At 40.7% G+C, this 21,191-nt stretch overlaps 1 protein-coding gene across 6 annotated transcripts in view; it reads left to right on the top strand.

The window, feature by feature from the left end:
- Nucleotides 1-21,191, top strand: part of PCDH15 (protocadherin related 15) — a 1,266,541-nt gene that overhangs the window by 133,151 nt on the left and 1,112,199 nt on the right. For all 6 annotated transcript variants that reach the window (XM_040362073.1, XM_040362072.1, XM_040362074.1 and 3 more), the window contains exon 2: nt 4,982-5,088. In XM_040362073.1, the coding sequence (XP_040218007.1) occupies nt 5,010-5,088 (79 nt within the window). In that variant the 5' untranslated portion in view covers nt 4,982-5,009. The remainder of the gene's footprint in view (nt 1-4,981; nt 5,089-21,191) is intronic.

Raw genomic sequence — 21,191 nt, 5'->3', positions numbered from 1 at the left:
CAAGCATGCGTCGACTTGATTCTGAGCATGCGCGGGTTTTGAACCGATGCTTTTGCGTACTAACCACCAGAGAAGGAGGGGTGGACTAAGGTAAAGGAAGCTATTTAGGATTTTTTTTTTTTACCTTCACAGCCCTTTTAAGCCAACAACTCTGTAGTTGGTTACAAAAGTGTCAAGCATTTCGGCAACAGCCTTATTCGTAGCATGTTGAATATAAAAATGGCAATAGATTTATACTCATATAAGCTCCACCCGAAATTAATTTGCTTGGTAAATTGAAGCAAATTACTGAGCAATTAAGAGATTAATATCTAGCTGCCAAAATGCAGGAAAATGATTGAGACAAAAAATATATATCACATGACATGTTTCAAAAGATATAAAAGCACAGTGTAGTACTATACATGATCATCCTACACACACATGGCTCACAAAGAAAAAACATATCAATAAATCATAGAAGAAAAAAGAGTCTTATGCTAGTGCATGTAGCCAATGTGTTAGGCCTCGTACAGACGACCGGATCTATCCGCTGGGATTGATCCGCGGATCAGTTCCAGCGGACAAATCCGGTCGTCTGTACGGCCTAACGGATATTTATCCGCGGAGATTTCTCGGCCAGATCGATTTCAAGCGGATATAAATTTCTTAGCATGCTAAGAAATTTATCCGCTTGAATCGGGTCCAGCGGATTGATCCGGAGGTCTGTACAGACTCACCGGATCAATCCGTCCGCTCCCCTCCCTCGCATGCGTCGTAATGATTCGACACATGCGTGGAAGTACTTACATTCCAGCGTCGCGCACGTCGCCGCGTCATCATCGCGGCGACGGCGCGACACGTCACCGCGGATGAATTCCGCGCGGATTTTGATCCGATGGTGAGTACAAGCCATCGGATCCAAATCCGGAGGAGGAATCTCCGCTGGAAACGGTCCGGCAAGCCGTTTCCAGCGGAGATCCCCTCGTGTGTATGGGGCCTAAGGGTCCATTTGGCATCATAGTAAACCATTGTGTATAAGACAGGAGAAAAAAAAGACAGCATACAACATTTTTCAACAAAAGTCAAAAATAATAAGTAGTTAGTGAGGACTATAAATGTAGGAACTGAGACAGAGAAGCATAATGTCGGAAAAGAATGGGGGAAATGGATTGCATTATTTAAGGAAAAAATCCACATCACATCTGCAGTTCATTCCAGCAGGGATCCGTGTCCACAAGGAAAAGATCCATCTCACTTCCTGTTCTAGAAGTCTTTTATGTGTATCCCCTCCACGTACCATCATGCATTGCTTTAAAATGTTTTGATATGTTAGACATCTTTTTTATATTTCTTGAGGCAGTACTAATAAAATGCTCACTTATCCTAGTGTGCAGAGACCTTGTAGTGCATTTTACATACTGTAACCTGCAGAGGCTGCATTTAATTATAGATATCACATATTTTGTACTGCAATTAATAAAATCCTTAATAAGAAATGTTTTGCCGTTGTGATATGATGTAATGGACTTATGATTATTATTATGTTTACTACAGTATCTACAGGTGTTCAGACCACAGCTGTATGAGCCTTGTTACTAAGCCAGGTTTGAGGCGGTAAGGCTGATCTGTATTGGCTGGGGGATAGCGAACTAGCCAGGGTACATGCCCTGCAGCAGGAAAAACTGCAGCCATTAGTCAAAACCTTCACCAAATTGCCATCTTCATTTAAAACAGGGAGATACGTATTAATTCTTTGCTTAATTTGATTGTATTCTTTGGAGAATGTATTTACAAATGTTACAGGGCAATCACCATTGCCTCTCATATATTTAATCTTGGATTTACTTCTATTGGAGATCAAATTGTCTCTGTTCTTATTGGAGGCATGGCAATGACTCTACCTAGATGCCACTATTGGTAGCCATGATTTATAAGATGTTTAGATTTTTTTTGACACTCATCATAGAAGCTATCCAAGGTGGAGCAGTTTCTCCTGGCCCTAATTAATTCCCCAACTTAGTTGCACAGATTTGCAAATACATGCGTAAGCCACAGCGTCCCAGCAAGGCACCCCGTTTTGTGTGGACCTAAACTCTGATTTCTGTGAGTCTCCAACAACGGAAGCACATGCATTTAAATATACAGGTGTAGAGTAGATAAACACTACAGCAAGGAGCATTGGAAAGGCAACGAATATAAAAAAGACTCACAGAAATTAGAGTTTAGCTTACACATGTATTTGCAAATGTGTGCAACTAAACCCATGTTGAACGCATTCTGTTGGACAGGTCAATTTGGTTAGTTGCAGGCTGGTCGGTAGGTTTAGCTTGGAAATGTCTTTGTTTTTTTATATACATTGGGCCAGATCCACAGAAGAATTACCCCCTTGTATCTAATGATATGCCGCGTAATTTCAAAGTTCCCGCGTCGTATCTTTGTTTTGTATCTGATTGATTGATTGATTTAATGGATTTGTAATGCGCCAAATACTGACCCGTCAGGGAAGCGTCTAAGCGCTCAAAACAAGATACGACTGCATCTGGACTCGATCCGACAGGCGTACGTCTTAGTATGCCGTCGGATAGTAGGTGCATTTTTCCGCCGCCTGCTAGGTGGCGTTTCCGTTGAATTCCGCGTTGAGTATGCAAATTAGCTAGATACGGTGATCCACGAACGTACGTCCAGCCGGCGGTTTTTTTTACGTTGTTTGCGTTCGGCTTTTCCGGCGTATAGTTACCCCTGCTATATGAGGCATACTCAATGTTAAGTATGGCCGTCGTTCCCGCGTCGAATTTTGAATTTTTTACGTCGTTTGCGTAAGTTGTTCGCGAATAGGGATTTGCGTAGAATGACGTCACCGTCGTAAGCATTGGCTTGTTCCGGGATAATTTCGAGCATGCGCACTGGGATACCCCCACGGACGGCACATGCGCCGTTTAAAAAAAAAGTAATTTACGTCGGGTCACAACGTATTTACATAAAACACGCCCCCATCACATTGATTTGAATTGCGCGCCCTTACGCCGCCAAAAATACACTACGCCGCCGTAACTTACGGCGCAAATTCTTTGAGGATAAGGAAATTACGCTGTAAGTTACGGCGGCGTAGTGTATCAGAGATACGCTACGCCGGCCGCAACAATGCGCCGATGTACGTGGATCTGCCCCAAAGCCTTTTTATATGCATTGCCTTTCCGTTGCTCCTTGCTGTAGTGATCAGTTATAGTTGGGGGCATTGACCACTTGTTTGTGCTATGAATTATGTTGGCTAGGCAAAGCACTGACACATTTGCTGCCATAGTGCTATGGGCTGGGTGTTCATTGTGCCCCTGCGCCTTTAAGGAGGGGTAGGCTCCCTCCAGGTTATATGCCCTACAACTGTCCATTTAAGTGCATGTGCTTCCATTGTTGGAGCCTCACAGAAATTAGAGTTTAGGTCCACAGAAAATAGGGTGCCTTGCCAGGGCTCTGTGGCTTACACATGTATTTGAAAATGTGTGCAACTAAACCCCTGTTTTTGATGCATACTGTTGGACAGGTTGATTTGGTTGGTCAGTAAATTGAGCTTGGAAATTTCTTTGGTTATTTATATCTGTTGCCTTTCTAATGCTCCTTACTGTGGTGACCAGTTATAGGTGGGGGCAGTGACCACTTGTTTGTATTATGAGTTATGTTGGTCAATGACATCTGGTAGCATCACTAGTCAGTAGCTGAATCATCATGCATGTGTCATTGTGTTTTGTCGGTGGGTCATAGTGGTGTGAGCGCTAATGGGTTCACATTACTGGACAATGTGAGTGAAACTATTAACCTGGACAGCAAATTTGAAAGATTTTTTTTTTTTTTTTTGAATGGGGTTGCCCTTTGAAATTTTAGAGTCAGGCTTAGGACTACACCTATGTAGGTATTTTTTTTGCATTGGATTCCCTTTTAAAATCCATACTAGACACTTGAGGGGAATTCCCTGGCCCCTTTGTTTACAGATCGAATGAAGCGCATGGAAAGTGTCATTTAGCGACACATGTTTTTTTTTCTAAATGTCACTTTTGCACACACTGTAGGACATGCACCAGTTTGTGTGCAGGTTTATGGCATCCCCCAAGCATGTTAAGCATTTCTTTGGCAAATGCCGATGGACCAAACTTTGCTTGGTTAATGCATCACTAAGGGCAATTCAAGTGCATGCATATGTTCTCTGTTTACAGTAAATGCAATCTAACACATAAAGCCTTCTTAAAAAGAAGATATTCACGTATCTCATTCCATCACACATCCCAGAAATAGGAGGATTGTTATTAGGACAGTGTTGAGATAAATGTGCATATGACTGTATACTGCTTTGCTTTTGTTACTTAAATAGATTAGAATACAATAACTGCCTATCCATGATTGGTATATATGTCAGCCTGCTGAATAATCAGCAAAGGCTGCAATGAACTCAACAAATTAAGGATTATTACTATTTGCTTTGACAGAGAAATCCAGAACTTGATAAATCGATTTGATTAATATTTGCCCCCAATATTCTTGATTATGTTCAGTGTAGTCTCACCTTTTCTGTAATTTTTATAGTTGCTTAATTCTGTGTTTTATTGCGAGTTTGCTTTTGAGTTTCATCTGAGATTTCAAGCTGACATCTATATCTGAAAAGGGACAGGATTGATTTTTAGAGTGATGCTCTCTGTAACTACCGTAACATTTTACAGTCAATTTTAGTACTTCTTCTTACTTAATACTGTCATCTTCTGAAGCGCTGACACATTTTACCTTTAAATAAAAAAATATATAAAAAAGGCAGTGTTTACAGTGTTCTTTGTAAATTTCATGTGTAAGATAGCTGGAGGGCAATAAGTACAGTCACAGTAAATCAGAGCAGTTACTCTGTTATTGTTAAAAGTGACTGACCTGAATGAGGTTCCCCTCAACACGACGGCTACTAAATGACTGATACATGTGAATGTCACATTCTCAGTTTTTGTTTTTGTTCTTCTCATTTCAGATTTTCCCTGAGTGAAGTTTGACAGAAAATGATACGAAAGCTCTGGAACTTGATGACTTTTGCAGTGATATTTGGACATTGCTTTAACCAAGCACAGAGTGATGGAGGTATGTGAATATTGACCAATATCCTCATGCAATCAATTTTTCTGAATATCAGAGCTTGCTCTTTCCTAAAAAAAAAAAACTGAGCTACATGGTTCAGTGCACTTCATTAGCCTGCTGCATCTTTGGTGCAGTTTATAGACATGTGCATTCGTTATTGTCCAAATGTCGGCATTTTCAACCGAATTTCAGGGATTTTTGTGCTTGTTTTAACAAAACGATAACGAACATGCAGAATGCAAAATCTGAAATAAAAAAATGTTTTCTTTTCATATGCATTATATTTTCGTATCGTTGCGACATTAGTTATATATAGATAAATAGAAGATTCAACGTGAAGGTGACAATAGCGATCTGTGTCTATCGAACCTGCGGTAATACCATTCGACATGAAGATTAGACAAAGCAGCTAAAAACATACGACCGCTGTGAGGGGACATTTACAGTCAAATGCTACTCCCATAGGCTATAGAAGAATTCTATGGTTGTTTGACTAGTAATAATAATAAATAATTAAAATTATTACTAGTTAAACAACATTAGAATTCTACTATAGCTTGTGGGCGGAGCATTCGACCGGAAATGTAGGATTGTGGTATCGTACAGTTTAGCTGCTGCGTCAAATCTTCTAGACCATTCGACAGACACCATGAGCCTTCAATTGACAGATTTGACCTTAATTAAAGCGGGAGTTCACCCAAAAATCAACTTTCTGCAGTTAGATCCAGCATACTGCTGACATCTGCAGTATGCTGGTCTTTTTTTTTCTTTTGGTACTTATCGTTTTAGCGGTATTTCTTCTATGGCTCCGAGCGGGGAATCCTGCGGGGAATGGGCGTTCCCGAAGGCAAGCAAGTTGATTGACGGCCTTTGATAGCCTTCGATAGCACGTCACGGCTTCCGAAAATAGCCGAGGTGACACTTGGCTGTTTACGGCGCCTGCGCCTGCCGTGTAGAGCTGACTGTGCAGGCGCCGTAAATTGCAGAGTGTCACTCACTTTTCGGAAGCCGTGACGCGCTATCGAAGGCTGTCAATCAACTTGCTTGTCTTCGGGAACACCTATACCAGGAAGTAATCCCCGCTCGGAGCCATAGAAGAAATACCGCTAAAACGATAAGTACAAAAAAAAAAAAAGACCAGCATACTGCAGATGTCAGCAGTATGCTGGATCTAACTGCAGAAAGTTGATTTTTGGATGAACTCCCGCTTTAATTTGTATTTTCATACAAATGCAATATTTTAATGGAACAAAATAAATAAAATTTTATTTTGGGAGTAACTAAATAAATAATTATTTTGGATAAAACTGACATTTTGAAACTAAATATTTCAGTGTGCACATGTCTAGCAGTTTCCAGTAAAATGTATAAAACATGTCTAAAATATGCTGTAACTGCATTTACTTTGTGAAAAATTCAGAGGTATGAATTAGGAAATGTGTCTTTTGAAAAATAAGGACCTTCCTAGATGCAAATAAATACAATATTGTCATTAAAATATATGCTTTAAATAGGCAGCGGAGCATAAAATGTAGTGGCATATTTAATATGTGTACATTTAATACAGTGGATAGCCAAGGGAACAACACACTTTCAATGTTTAAATAATGGTGATACAACCAATTAAATTGTATCAAAGGCAAGTTGTTTTTTTATACTAAATGTGTTGTGCTCTAGGGTGAGCAGCCATCCATAGGTTGATCCATATATTAAAAGTCCAATTCAAGATTCACTAGACCATTTTCACAAGCCACTCAAGAAGTCTTTCAAAACGATTAGCCTTATTTTCAGACGACAAGAGGAAAGTGTATCCCTTGTTCCAGGGCTCAAAATTTCAAGTTCTGAGCTACTAGCCAGGCCTCAAGGCATACTCGCCACCAGTTGCCCCGCACAACCCCTACCATGTCCCGCCCCTAGACACGCCCTTATAAATCTCATGAAATTACACTTAAATGTTTTATGTAGAATTAAGTAAGAAATATTAACAACTTAATCTGTGCCCAAAAATGCAGCCTGCCCATGTCTACCAATGCAGCAAAATGTCCCCATTTTCCAGCCAGAGTCCCCTCACCCACATTGCAGCCAGAGTCCCCTCACCCACATTGCAGCCAGAGTCCCCTCACCCACATTGCAGCCAGAGTCCCCTCACCCACATTGCAGCCAGAGTCCCCTCACCCACATTGCAGCCAGAGTCCCCTCACCCACATTGCAGCCAGAGTCCCCTCACCCACATTGCAGCCAGAGTTCTTCCTTCCTCCCCCACACACATATTAGCCAGAGTTCTTTCTTCCTCCCCCCCACACACATATTAGCCAGAGTTCTTCCTTCCTCCCCCCCACACACATATTAGCCAGAGTTCTTCTTCCCCCCCCCCCCACACACATATTAGCCAGAGTTCTTCCCCCCCACACACACATATTAGCCAGAGTTCTTCCAGACCCCCCCACACACATATTAACCAGAGTTCTTCCCCCGCATCCTACCTGTGCTGGGTAGGAGAGGAGGAGCTGCCGCCAAATGGTTCAAACCACGGGGAACATTACAGCTTTCAATTCAATAGCTGTGTGTTCCCCGCAGTGCGCATCTTATACAGCCCCTCCCCTCTTGTCTGGGAAACTTTTATAGACAGATCACTTATCCAATCCTGGGATGGGTGATCTGCCTATCAGTTTCCCGGAGGGGAGGGGCTGTATAAGACGCGCGCTGCGGGGAAGACACAGCTATTGAATTGAAAGCTGTAATGTTCCCTGCGGTTTGAACGCCGAAGCGGCTCCTCCTCTCCTCACCTCGCTCGCCCCCCCTGCTCCCAAGCAGCCAGCCAGACACTCGCCAGCCCTCAAAATTTACTCGCAAAATGCGAGAGGCGAGTGTAAATTTTGAGGGCTGCCTTGTTCCACATGTTGTTGTAAGCAAAAGATTTCAGTCACAGATGTTTGGTAAAAATGTTTTTTGTCTTTAAACTTACCTTAAAATCATATTCATACATTTGATATGCATAGAATATTTTATTGCTAAGCAACACATTTATAGCAATGTTTATCAGACTAATATAACATTAGAGTACAGCACTGTTCTAATATAAGCACAGCTGAAGGAGTAAACCAGTTATTTGTGTTAGTGGATTTCTCTAAGCCCATAGTAAGGCTTTCCTTACATAGACCAGGCCACAAGATTGTGATGTAATCTAATGAAGATCCAGATGCCCAAAATAGCGTCTTATATTCAAATCTAAAAGATCTCATTAATAATTGCCTTAGTGGAACTTTAGATCACTCAAGGTGCAGTAGAAGAAAAAGGATTTTTACTTGAACATATCCATAAACAACAGAATAGTTACAGTATATGGACATTTGTACCTGAGAGTTGTACATACGGAAGGATGTCAAATGAGGGTAATTGCCTTGAAAAAAATAACGGTAGTAGTACTCACCTCGACATATTGGGGTAAAAAATTTGAAATGCTGAAAGTAAAACAGCCCATAGATGATCATTTTTTGTGTGTTAAACTAACAAGTTGGACAAAAAAAAATTACTTCATTCCCCTATCCACACACTCAATGTAGAAGACGTCCCCACCATCAGAATGTACTGATCAGTGCCACTGGCTATAGCTGGCGGCACTGATCAAGGAAGGAAAATCTGACAGGCTGGTTGTACTACCAATCAACTTCTGTACAACAAGCCTGTCCCATATATGGATTGAAATGTATCTAGGACCTGCTGAACTGAACAAATTTTGATCCAGACATGGTTAGCTTAAAGAAGTTGTAAACTATTTTTTTTTTTACCTTAATGCAATCTATGCATTAAGGTGAAAAAAACATCTGAAGATGCCCCCCCCCCCCCCAAGCCCACGTTTTACTTACCTGACCCCTCAAAAGTCCCGCGCTCGCTCCCAAGATCCTCTTCGCCGCTCAGCCTGGCTGCTGATTGGCTAGAGCGGATGGCTGGCACTGCTGTCAATCACATCTTGTGATGCAGTGTGCCAAGAGGCGGGGCCGAGTCATACAGTGAGCGGCTATGGCCACTCGCTGTATCACGGGGGCGTGCCCGCAAGGACTCACCACCATGCGAGCTCTCTCACATGAATGTGGCGAGTTATTGCGGGGAGGACCAGAGACAGTCGCAGAGGGACCCCCAAAGACGTGGATCGGGGCCACTCTGTGCAAAACGTACTGCACAGTGGAGGTAAGTATAACATGTTTGTTATTTTAAAGAAAAAAAAATTCCTATAGTGACCCTTTAAGGTACATAAACTAATCTTTGAAGCTCTGTGCGTGGATAAAAACTATATTAAAGCACAATAATCTCTGTAATTCAAGAATCAATTTTAATCAAAACTAACATCTAAACCTTTAGATATTTGAATGAGAAACTTTGAGAGAAATGTCTTAATATAGCAAACAATATTTTTCTTGAGGCCAGCACCTGTAGAAGCAAAGTTTATGATTAGGTACGTAAATCGATGCATTCTAATGATAATGGTCCAACTTCAAAGGCTAGTGGACACCAGAGTAGCTGTGGAAGCACAGAGGGCTGAACTCTTGCTGAAAATACTTTCATTCCTCAAAGAGACACAAAGGATATCAATCCACTTTGTGTGCATAAAATGCATTCACAAAATCAGATAGGCAGGAGTTCTTTCATGCTTGATTACTGCACAGATCCTGAAAAAAAAAATACACAAAGAACACCAAAATTAAGAATACGCATGTCTTTTGAACTTTGACAATATTTGTTTAGCTATGATTTCAGATTTTAAGTAGTTTTGTGTGCTTCCTTTGTTTTTCAGATAGTGAATCTGCTCAACCTCATGCGAATTCTTGTACCACTGTTATTTTTATAGCCATTTTACAAATACATGACTATTTATACCAAAATCATTTAAATTCATTCAAATATAAGTGCACTGATCTTTTAGTATGATGGTGTGTGTGTGTGTGTCAATATGTTACATTGAACATGATTTATTGGTTGGCTGAGAAGAATGTCCAATCCCATTAGGGGAAAAAAACATGTGTCCTTTTATTTAGCGCAAGGTTGGGGATACATGAATACGTTTACCTGTCTAAAGAATCAGTGAGAGGTACCGTGTTATCCTTATTCCTTTATACACTGGTCTGTGGTCAGCATAGAGCAAGAGGCTGATGAGAACCAAGCTTCTTTTAATTAACCTTATTTGTGACTTTGCAATTTAATTAAAAAATTAGATGTGTAGTACTGATGAGGGAGACATACTAATTAAGAGCATGCTTAATTAAAAGTGCAGCATGCAGAAGAAGCCTGCGACTGCACTCTACCTTAAGAGTCATTTTGAAAGTTTACATTTTAGCATGAAAAGCTGGTTGTTGAGATATATGGTTTATAGGTATCTATATCCTTCTATTTTCTCCCTCTTTTCTATATTTTGATAGCTTGCAGCATAATTAATTGTTGTCGTTTTATAAACTGTGTGTTGTCTCATTTTATCCTTGCTGTCAACAGAAGGATGAATCAACTTGCTCTTGAGTCTTTTCATTTACTTTGAGCCAGGAATGGGCGCTCTGTCATGCCCTGCCTTTCACAGACATTGATTTTAAGGGCATACTGTTAATCAAATGTTGGCACTGAGTTATTGGTAGGAGAAAAGAGCATTTACTTTTCTATAAATATCAAACAGGAGCAATAATGGAGGTTTGGTTTAGTCATTTTGATAAAATCTGGTGGAGGCTTGGACAGCTAATCCAATACAGTTGTGCAGGTAAAACGGTTTCCACATATATGAAAAGAATAAGATTGTATTACCTAAATTCAGTTTATAGGACATACATATTGAAGCTCGTTACACCTACAAATGTAAGGATCAGCAAATATATAAAGCTCGTATACTGAGCCCTGACCTGACAAACAGCACATACTCATAGCCCTTTCCTGTAGCATCTTGGGACAAGCAGAGCATAAATACATCTTTCATAGAAACAACAGAGCTCTCTGGTGGATGCAAATGTTAGCACTAAATAATACTTTTTTAAAGCTGATGGCATCTCAGACGCAGCATGTAATGTTCAAGATGCATTTAGTACTGTGTCAGTGAACATTAACATTTGTATTCACCAGAGAGATCTTTTCAGACACATTTGTCGAAGTGGTAATCAGCTACTTCAGCTATAGCAGTTCTCAGTTTTTAACATTTCTGGAGAATTACACTAGTAAAATAAGCAAATATGATTTTTTTTTTTAATAAGAAATTACTTATTTTCCTTTTGTTCATGGAAACAAGACAATTCAAGCGTAATGCTGCGTACCCACGATCGGTTCGTCTGATGAAAACAGTCTGATGGACCGTTTTCATCAGACGAACCGATCGTGTGTGGGCCCCATCGTTTTTTTCCCATCTGTGAAAAAACGTAGAACCTGTTTTAAAATTATCTGATGGTTAAAAAAACGATAGAAAAAAATGATCGTCTGTGGGGAAATCCATTCTTTAAAAATCAACGCAGGCTCAGAATCAAGTCGACGCATGCTCGGAAGCATTGAACTTCATTTTTCTCAGCACGTCGTTGTGTTTTACATCAATGCGTTCTGACACGATCGTTTTTTTAACTGATGGTGTGTAGGCACGACTGATGAAAGTCAGCTTCATCGGATAACTGATGAAAAAATCCATCAGACCGGTTTCATCGGATGAACCGATCGTGTGTACAGGGCATTACTGTTCTTTTGATGAAAAAACAAACAATCCACTTATGGTCAGTTAGTTACTTTGCAACAGTTTTAACAAATTCTATCTGATGATGTTTATATTGAAACATGTGGATTTGTATCCCTTCCAGTATCCTGCTGTGTGGAACATCTGCCTGATCACCTGATTTGCATGTTATAATAATAGGAACGCTGCTGAGCAAGGCAGTGAGCCAATCACCTGAGCAGAAAATGACATTCCTGGTTGATTTCTGTACACAAATAGTGCACAGAATGCCTCTTCGGGTTACTTTTCACCGTTTTAAAAATGACAACAGATTGAAATGCATCAGTAATTTTTATTGACAGTAATTTGCAAAACATAGTTTGTGTAGCAAAGAAAAAAAAAGGCATGTAAATATACACCTACAGCTATCACATTAAATAGCTGTAGCTGTTTTGTTTATGTGCAGGCTCAAACTAGATAAGGAAACATTTAACTGTATTGATAAAGGTGCCCAGTTGTCTCCCTGTTTGTCAAAGTAGTTCACTGCCTCCAGAGACTGCCATACAATGCAGTAAAAATATTCTTTGTTAAAGGATAAGTTCACCTTTTGTAACATGTTACATGTTACACCTGTCTTCAGGGTGGAACATGTAACATCTTACTGTTGCAGCAGCCCCCGCACCCCCATTGTAACAGCAAGCGTGGGATCTTCTCCCCGCACCTGCTGTCACAATTTGAAAAAAAAAAATTTGGCTGTGTGGGGCTCCACCCATCCAGCCATGTCATTTATTCACAGAGTTCTGTAAATGGTAGAACTACAAGTACTGACAGCAGTTGCGGCTATCGGTTTGTAGTTCTCAATGAACTACCAGGGCATTAATGAGCATTCTAGGTAGTTCATTGATGCTTCCTGTTAGTGTGTAACTTCCTGCCCATAGGAGGTACAAGCAGACAGCTTACACTGAGGCCCCGTACACACGACCAGTTTCCTCGGCAGAATTCAGCTTCCGACCGAGTTTCTGGCTGAATTCTGCCGAGAAACCCGGCCGTGTGTACACTTTCGGCCGAGGAAGCCGACGAGGACCTCGGCGAGGAAATAGAGAACATGTTCTCTATTTCCTCGTTGTTCTATGGGAGCTCTCGTCCCGCCGAGCTCCTCGGCGGCTTCAGGGCTGAACTGGCCGAGGAACTCGATGTGTTTGGCACGTCGAGTTCCTCGGCCGTGTGTACGAGGCCTGACAGTCTGCAAGAGCTATACATTGTGCCTGTGATCTACTTTTTTGCGGGTGCAATGCTTTGCAGGGTCCTAGTAACATTTTATTCAAACGCACATTTTTTTACCTGCAAAAAGATGTGCATTTGTTTTTATTTTTTTTGCAAAGGTCAACGTATTCCCTAAACTGGATACACACAGATCTAAATTCATGCTGAACCAGCCGAATTTCGATTTGTGTGTAGCCCTGTCTGTTTAACAAAAGCTGATCATTAGACCAGGTTCTGCTAAATGGTCCTGATGTAAAACCAGCAATCAATCAATGGTGCAGCACTGATCAGTGTATTCTGAAGGGGGGAAGTCCCACTGACTGAATACAATGGCACAGAGGGAGATTCCTACATCCATCTCACTTGTGTGAATGCAAGAATCTGTGAGTTTTTTTTCTTCATGCCACATGCCTTTAACATGGGGGTGGGTGCTCACCCCACAAGCACCTTGTCCCCATGTTGATGTGGCCAAGGGTTTCTTCCCCACAACCCTGGTCTGTAGTTGTGGGGGTCTGTAGGCAGAGGCATTATTTGAATTTGGAAGCCTCATTTAAGAAGGGGGCCCCCAGATCCTGCCCACCCCCCTTTTGCCACCCCGCTGGAACTGAAAATTAAAAAATAAATCGAGCCACTCGCCTTGAAGGCCCAGCATGCACCTGTCCATGATTCTGCATCTGTCATCCTCTGGCTCAGTTGTGAGAACTGAGTGATTAAATACTGCTGATCGCTCAGTTCATCCACTTTGCTCTGAGCAGAGAGCCATGTCAGTCAGTGCCTCTCTGCTCTCCCCTCCATTGCTCATTGGAGTGCTGGGCTGTGGAGGTGCAGAGAGGCTGAGCCAGGTGCCGATCCAGGTTTCTGAGTGGATACTGACCATATGGTCTGGATTTTTTTCTGAGTCTGCACTGGCTCCATGATGTTAGCCAAAAGTGGTCTGTCAGCTGAAAATGGATCACAGGAGTGCAAAATCAACTGATCCATAGGAGAAGTTTGGCCAAAAAACCTTTGGCCATACTTTTCCTTTAAACAATGAATCCTCAGTATTTCTCCCAAGTTAGAGTCCTCATGTAGAGATAGGAAAGTACTGTAAACTGGACTCAGTCAGTTCTCTTACAGGAAATAGAGGTCTCTCCCTCCTCCTCCTCCAGGTGCTCGAGCGGCCCGCTCTTTCTCTCGGTTGAGGTTTCCTCTCGGTGTTCAGGCGGGAGCCGTGCTTTATTCCCGTGCTCTCTTCAGTCGGTGAGTTCTCCGTGTCACCCCGCTGTCTCCGGTCCACTGGAATCACAAAAACAAAATGTCGGCAACCGTCCGTCTTACCACTACGTAGTATTTGTATATACAGTATATCTGCATGGTCTACAGAAGCAGGAGGCTGTATTTTACTTTCAGAATGTTTCAGCACTGTTTATATTATTCACTTAATTGTTTTGATTCATTTTTGGTCTACATTTATTATCAACATTTCTTGTGACCTATTATTTGCACATCCAGCTTATCTGCATGGTCAATAGAAGCAGGAGGCTGCTTCTTACCTTTAGAATTTTTCAGCACTATCTTATGTTATTCACTTACTTGTGTTGTTACATTTTGGGTTTACATGTATTATCAACATTTTTTACGGTTTTGGATAACCGCATTTGCAGCGCAGCTCTTTATATATTTTATTTATATATAATTATTACATGTAAAAAAAATGCCTTGGCTGACACTGGAAAAATAATAAAAAGTCAGATTAAAATAATTTTCTGACTTTTCAACTTGAGCACACTGACAATGTTTCCCAGATGATGCTAAAGGCTCATACACACGGTAGGACATCCAACAAAATTTCCCTTGGATTTTTGTCCTAATTGATTTGTCCTGCCACACCCATAGCATACACACAGTCAGACTTTTCTGCAAACTTTTCTAAAAGTTTCCTAACATCATGTGTTTTTTTTTTGCTCTTTTCTGCTCTTTACCGCCACCCTTTGGTTAACTTCTGCTATTGTTTTTTGCTTTTAACATTGGTTTTGAGCATTCGTATTTGCACTTTGTCCAAAAGTTGGTTGGATTGCTGTACACACGGTCACACAAAGCACCATCGGACTTTTGTTGCCGAAAAGTTGGTCCGTTCGCAGACCCAACTTTTTGTTGGATGAAACCAGAAAAAGTTGGTCTGATGGAGCGTACACACGGTCGGACAAATTTGAAAAGTTGCAGATTTTGAAGTTGGTTGGCCAAAAGTCCTACCGTGTGTACAGGGCTTTACAGTTTACTGAATTACTTTACTTGCTGTATAGAAATGTTGTTAACATGTGTTACAACTTCATAAAATTATCATTGCAGTGAAATACAATTTATATTCAGGAAAAAGTATTTCGAATGTGGTGACTGTGCAAAAAATTGCTCTGTGGTAAGCTTCGTCTAGGACTTAACTACACTTGCAATTCTAATCTTATACTGCTGAGCATTTAAATTTGTTGCTGGTGTACCACCTGAGATGTCAGACATATGCCGTAGAGAGCAGCTGTGTTAACTATAGCATCAGTCAGCACAGTAGCATTTCTGTGTGATTTCATCAGAACTTGTGTTCACTTCTATAATGAGCACCTGTTCTTCATCTTTTAAAATTGTTCTTTAAAATGCCTATAATGGGGTGGATTTACTAAAGGCAAACTGACTGTCGCAGTCATTTCCTCCAGAGCTGTACCACAGTAAATGTGGCAAAGCTTCCCTTTGTAAAGAATACCCAATCAGATGCAAGGGGAAAAAAAATACTTTTTTGCATGCACACATTGAGGCCTCATGCACACTGGATGTTAAAATAACATTATAAAAACGCCAGTAGCTTTGCAGTGAGTTTTTCAACTTTTTTCAGCTTTTTTCAAAGTTTTTCAATAGCGTTTTTTAGCGTTTATTAGCATTGTTTTGCGTTTTTCCGCATTAGCGTTTGTTAGCGTTTTTTTGTTGAAGACATTTTTTTTTTCTTTTTTCAATTGATCAAAAACGGTAAAAAACGCTGGTGAGTGACGTTTTTGAGCGTTTATCAGTGTTTATCAATGTTTATCAGCGTTAGAGCGTTTTTACAGCTGAAAAACGTCTCTCAAACTGCTCAAAAACGCCACTGCCCAAAACTGCTGATAACAGCCCATGTGTTCATGGACACATAGGATAACATGATGGAGAGTTTATTGACTGTAGAAAACAACGTATACTGCCAAAAACAGCTGCTGTAAAAACGTCCAAAAACGCATGAGGCCTGAATGATAATCAGCAGTTTTACCACATTTGCTAAGCTCTGGGGAAATTAGTGAAACTGCACTGGCTAAGTGAATAGTTTATTTGCCTTTTGTAAATCCACCCCACTGTGTTGGGTTGTATTAGTGTGTGTGAATGGATGTTTACATTTATGTGTAATGTACTAGACAATTTTGTGTATGCTGCTCTTAACTACATGTGTTGAGCTTTATGCTACTCATTATTATAACTGTGTAATGCACTTGATTATGGGTCTAGTGATGTGCTTTATTGTATGCGAGAAATTATATGGAATTCATTTAGATGTTATTTAACCATGATGATATTTTGACTACACTCAGGACAGCCTTTTGTTCTTTTAAAAGTGCTCGTAAGTGACTTTACCGGCCCTAGAAATACTTATTTGCTTCAGCAAAGGGGACCAATTATGGGCTACATTACATTGCACATAATCACTGTTCTTACCTGCAGTTATGAATGTGGATATGGTAATACGAAAAAAAGAGTCATACACCCCTTTTTTATTGACAATTGATGAAAATGAAATGGCTCATTCAGTTTCTTGATTTATGTACCTTCTAGTTGCTGCATATTGGTAGTTAATTATAGAGGAATTAACTACTTTTCTTTTTACTTTTCAGTTGTGGAATAGTTCATACTTAAAGTGGATGTGTTAGATACACAAAAGTGTATTATTTAACAATACTAGGAAAAGACTGTCATGACCATGCCCGTAATTGTCCTCATCCTAGCTCAGTGATCTGCCTCCTTAATTACATTCTAGGTTCTAAGGTTCTCTCCAGACACAAGGAAACTGATCTGAAGACAAGTGCACCAACAAAATTATGGTAGTTTAGAAATTTACATAACAGGTTCACTTGGGGAGCTCTATAAGGTTGAATAAAAAAAACTGGGGTACAACAATATATTCTGTTCTGTTTGCAACACTAAAACATACTTGCAAAATTAAATACAGAAATATAAAATATTTGCCTTGCTCTGATTAGTAATGTATTTTACAGAACTCTTGTGGTGATTGCAATTGCAAGACGGCTAGTTAATGATCACATTTTATTCATTTACAAGAGCTCATGTTTGGTCCTTGACCTTTCTAATAATATACAAATGGAGAGAAGTGTATTTTGTAGTGCTGTACTTTGCATTTGATCCAGTAATAATTTATACAACATATTTTTTCCTGAATTATTTTCCATGTTATGAAATAATTGTGGAGCTTACTATGTTTTGATGAAGTAAACACATTTTGTGTTTCCTGATGTTTGTCCTTTTGTATTGATGTGAAACAATTTAAGATAGCTTGAGCTTACTGACCCATGGTGTAAAATGTGCTATAAAATCACTAAACAATGACAGCTATCACATAGTTCAGATTAATGGTAGGAAGAATTATCTTCTCATAAAAATGAACGTAAGGCTGTAGAGAATGTTTTTTCTGCTTACTGGAACTTCTTTCTGTTCCATCAAAGATATGTAGCATATTAATTACTATTGGTAATAAGGATTGCTCCATATCTAGAAAATATGTAATGGTGTGGCTGGATAGAATGGAGTGCCTCATAGCATGTGGTAGGGATGCTGTGATAAGCAGGTAGGTCTGGTCAGTAATAAAAAGGTGCAGTATCACCAGTATATCACACTCCAGGCTCCCCTGCCAGGTGTAGGCAAATAAGGACAGTAGTTGATAGGTCAAAGTCAGCAATAGTAAGGTAGTCCACCACAAAAAATGCCATATTAGAAAACAAGAGTAGTGAAAGTAAATAACTAGCTGCCAAATCAATAATGGGCCAAGGTCAGGACAAATGAAGCAGGTAACAGGAACTCTGGAATAAGAGCACACAGAAAAACAGGGGTCCAGAAACATAAGAAATGAGTAAGGTAAGGACAACATGTTCTGTCAGTTTTCTGCAGTCCACAAAACGTTTATTTAGAATGGGCTGCCAAATAGTGCAGAGTTTGTGCTTTCTCTTGCAGATATGGTACTCATAAGATATCACTTTAGTATACCCAGGGCCGTCTTTAGGGCAGGGCAAAAGGGGAAGCTGCCCTGGGCCCTGTCATTGTTGTTGGGCCAAAGCATCTGCCTCATACTTGCCAACTACCCTAAATTCCCTTGTCCCTTGAAGTTTTAGTCCTGTGCTGTGTCCCGATATCTCAGTGTAAAGTGCTGCTACTAATGCCCCACCAGCTCTGCCCTATTGTTGTGTACAGATGATTCACCTGCAGACCCTGTGTTTTCATGTAAATAAATATAATTCATATGCAAATAAAGGGAGCATTGATATGTAAATAGCGGTAGCCGGCGGCATTGATATGTAAATAAAGACACAATTCATACATTTTTCATGCCCTTTTGCAGTGAGGAGATTATGTGCTGTAACCTCTAGCAACCAACCAGTGATCAGTATTACTGTACAGTAATCTCTAGCAACCAATCAACAAGCAGAAATCATGTGATGTAACCTCTAGCAACTAATCAGTGAGCCATAATGTGTGCTGTAACCTCTAGCAACCAGTCAGTAAGTGGTAATGATATGCTGTAACCTCTGGCAACCAATCACTGCCTGATCTGATACAGTAAACTGATTTTAAGTCTAGCAGATATTTATTGTATGTCTCAGAGCACATAGAGAGCAAGATTTTTTTTGCCCAGGGTCCAATCAATATTAAAGATGGCCCTGAGTATACCCTCAGGTGTATTATGACCTTAAATTATTACATTGGCTGCATTGAGGAGACCAGCAGGATCCCCCTGTTACAGCTCTTTCAAATATTGTTACAATTTATTAAGGTATGGATGATTTTTTTCTTTCTTATCAGTCCTCAGAGAGCAGAGTACCAAAAGCAAAGCTCTTTATGCAAAGGATATCTGAAATATGACTTATATGTCAGTGTAGACTTCTCAAAGAAAAATCAGCAAACCAATCACACAAGCAGGATATAAGATTTACAGGGGAATTCATGCACCAAGGATGTATTGAAGCATCCAAAATTGCCATATTGCAAAAGATCAACATTTTCTACATGAGTAGCTACTTTCACACTCATCCACTGCAAAAACGCATATGCATTTTTGTCGCGTTTGTGCTGCAGTTTATAATGGACATGTGACTCAAAATGGTTTTCATTGCTTTCAATGGTAATGTGCGTCTTTAGTGTGTTTTTTTAACTCCAAAAAACATGCTCCAAAAATGCTGCAAGCAAGATTTTTCACCGCAACAGCCCAAGTGTGAACACATTCCTTGATTTTAAAGGGAAGCATTTTTCTTGTGCTTTTCAGGCACTTCTTTTGCGCAAAAGCACTTGAAACAAACATAATAAAATAATGTGAAACCAAATTCATCAGAAAAGTGTTTATCAAAAAAATATACATATAAAGTGTCCTGGTGTTTTCATTTCAATCCATTTTCAAATCTTTCTATAAAATCAAGTGAACCACTTCCAGTGAAAGAATAATCTAATTCCGTTTTTACAAATATAATTAAATGTGCCGCTTACCAGATCCCAATGATCTCCAAGTTATAAGAGGTCATATATACTGACAGGTGAACAGATATGTGGATTCCTCCTGTATGTAACCCAACCTCCTCGATGGATCAGTCTAGCAACCTCTCAATTAGCTTCCCAGCCCTGCACACTGCAGCCTGGCCTTGCTTGAGGCTCTCCACTCGGTGTATGTGAGGGGTTTAAACATAGTGAAGTCTCATTGCATAATACGTTTACAAAAAAGGGATTCTGGGAATGGAGGAAGTAGCCTATTAAGGGGAAACATGTTGGAAGGAGATGGGAGCTGTTATTTGATGATTCATACTTGTTGATGATCTCTTGGTTGGATTACCCTCACTATTGCCTAAATGTATCTTAGCTGCTGTAAGTGCATTATTTTAGATTGAATAAACTTTTTTGTAAACGTATTATGCTATGAGTCTTCCTTATGTTTAAACCCCTCACATACACCGAGTTGAGAACATCAAGCAAGGCCAGGCTGGAGTGTGCAGAGCTGGTGTTATGTATGAGAACATACCTGGTAGTCAGAGCCTAGTTGCAGGAGGAGGCCTTTCTTACAGCCCTGGCTCAGAAGCTTCTGGAGTGGGGACAGCGAGCTTGGGAGCGCAGTGAGGTAGGAGTGCCTGGGTGATGGCAGTAGTCGGGCACAGGATGCCGGTCCTTCAGGAAAGGCTGGTGCAGAAGACGGCTGTTGCAGGAGTGACGGGTCAGCGACTCTGGAGCTGGCACAGGTACTGGAACAGCGGCAGCAGGAGCTGGGTAAGGCAACCCGGGTTAGGTACAGAGCAATCAGACAGTAGCGGATCAGGCAGGCCGGGTCAAGCAAGTAATCAGAAAGAGGATCTTGTAGACTAAAGCGTGGTCAAGGTTCAGGCAGGAAGTCTGGCAACGGTAGGTGTAAGAGCAGAACAAGGTCAGAGCAAGCCAAGGGTTGGACTGGAGAGGTTCGGGTGGTCAGACGGAGCTGGGTCGGTACTGGTAACAGGTTCAAACAGGGTCACAGGATACTGGCACAAACGCTGCAGATCAGACAGCAAAGTGACACTGCAGCTTCTGGCTTTTAAAGGCAAAATGGTGCCAATCGTGTGTTAACGTTGTGCGTTAACCCGTCGTGTACACGCGTGCGCCATTGGCGCACGTGTGCACACATTTGGCACGCGCCGTCACACAGGTACGGGCAGCTGCTGCTGAACTTGTGCAGTAGCATGCACGCACGCTGGAACCTATTGGCAGGTCCCTGACAGCTGGGAAGCTAATTAAGAGGCTGCTGGACTGAGTCATCGAGGAGGTTGGGTTACATACAGGAGGAATCCTCATATCTGTTCACCTGTCGCTATATATGATCTCTTATAACTTGGAGATCATTGGGATCTGGTAAGCGGCACATTTAATTATATTTGGAAAAACGGAA

Source organism: Rana temporaria, chromosome 8 (assembly GCF_905171775.1).
Source record: "Rana temporaria chromosome 8, aRanTem1.1, whole genome shotgun sequence".
Taxonomy (NCBI): domain Eukaryota; kingdom Metazoa; phylum Chordata; class Amphibia; order Anura; family Ranidae; genus Rana; species Rana temporaria.
The sequence above is the reverse complement of the archived record's forward strand: the minus strand, read 5'-3'. Positions and strand labels throughout refer to the sequence as shown.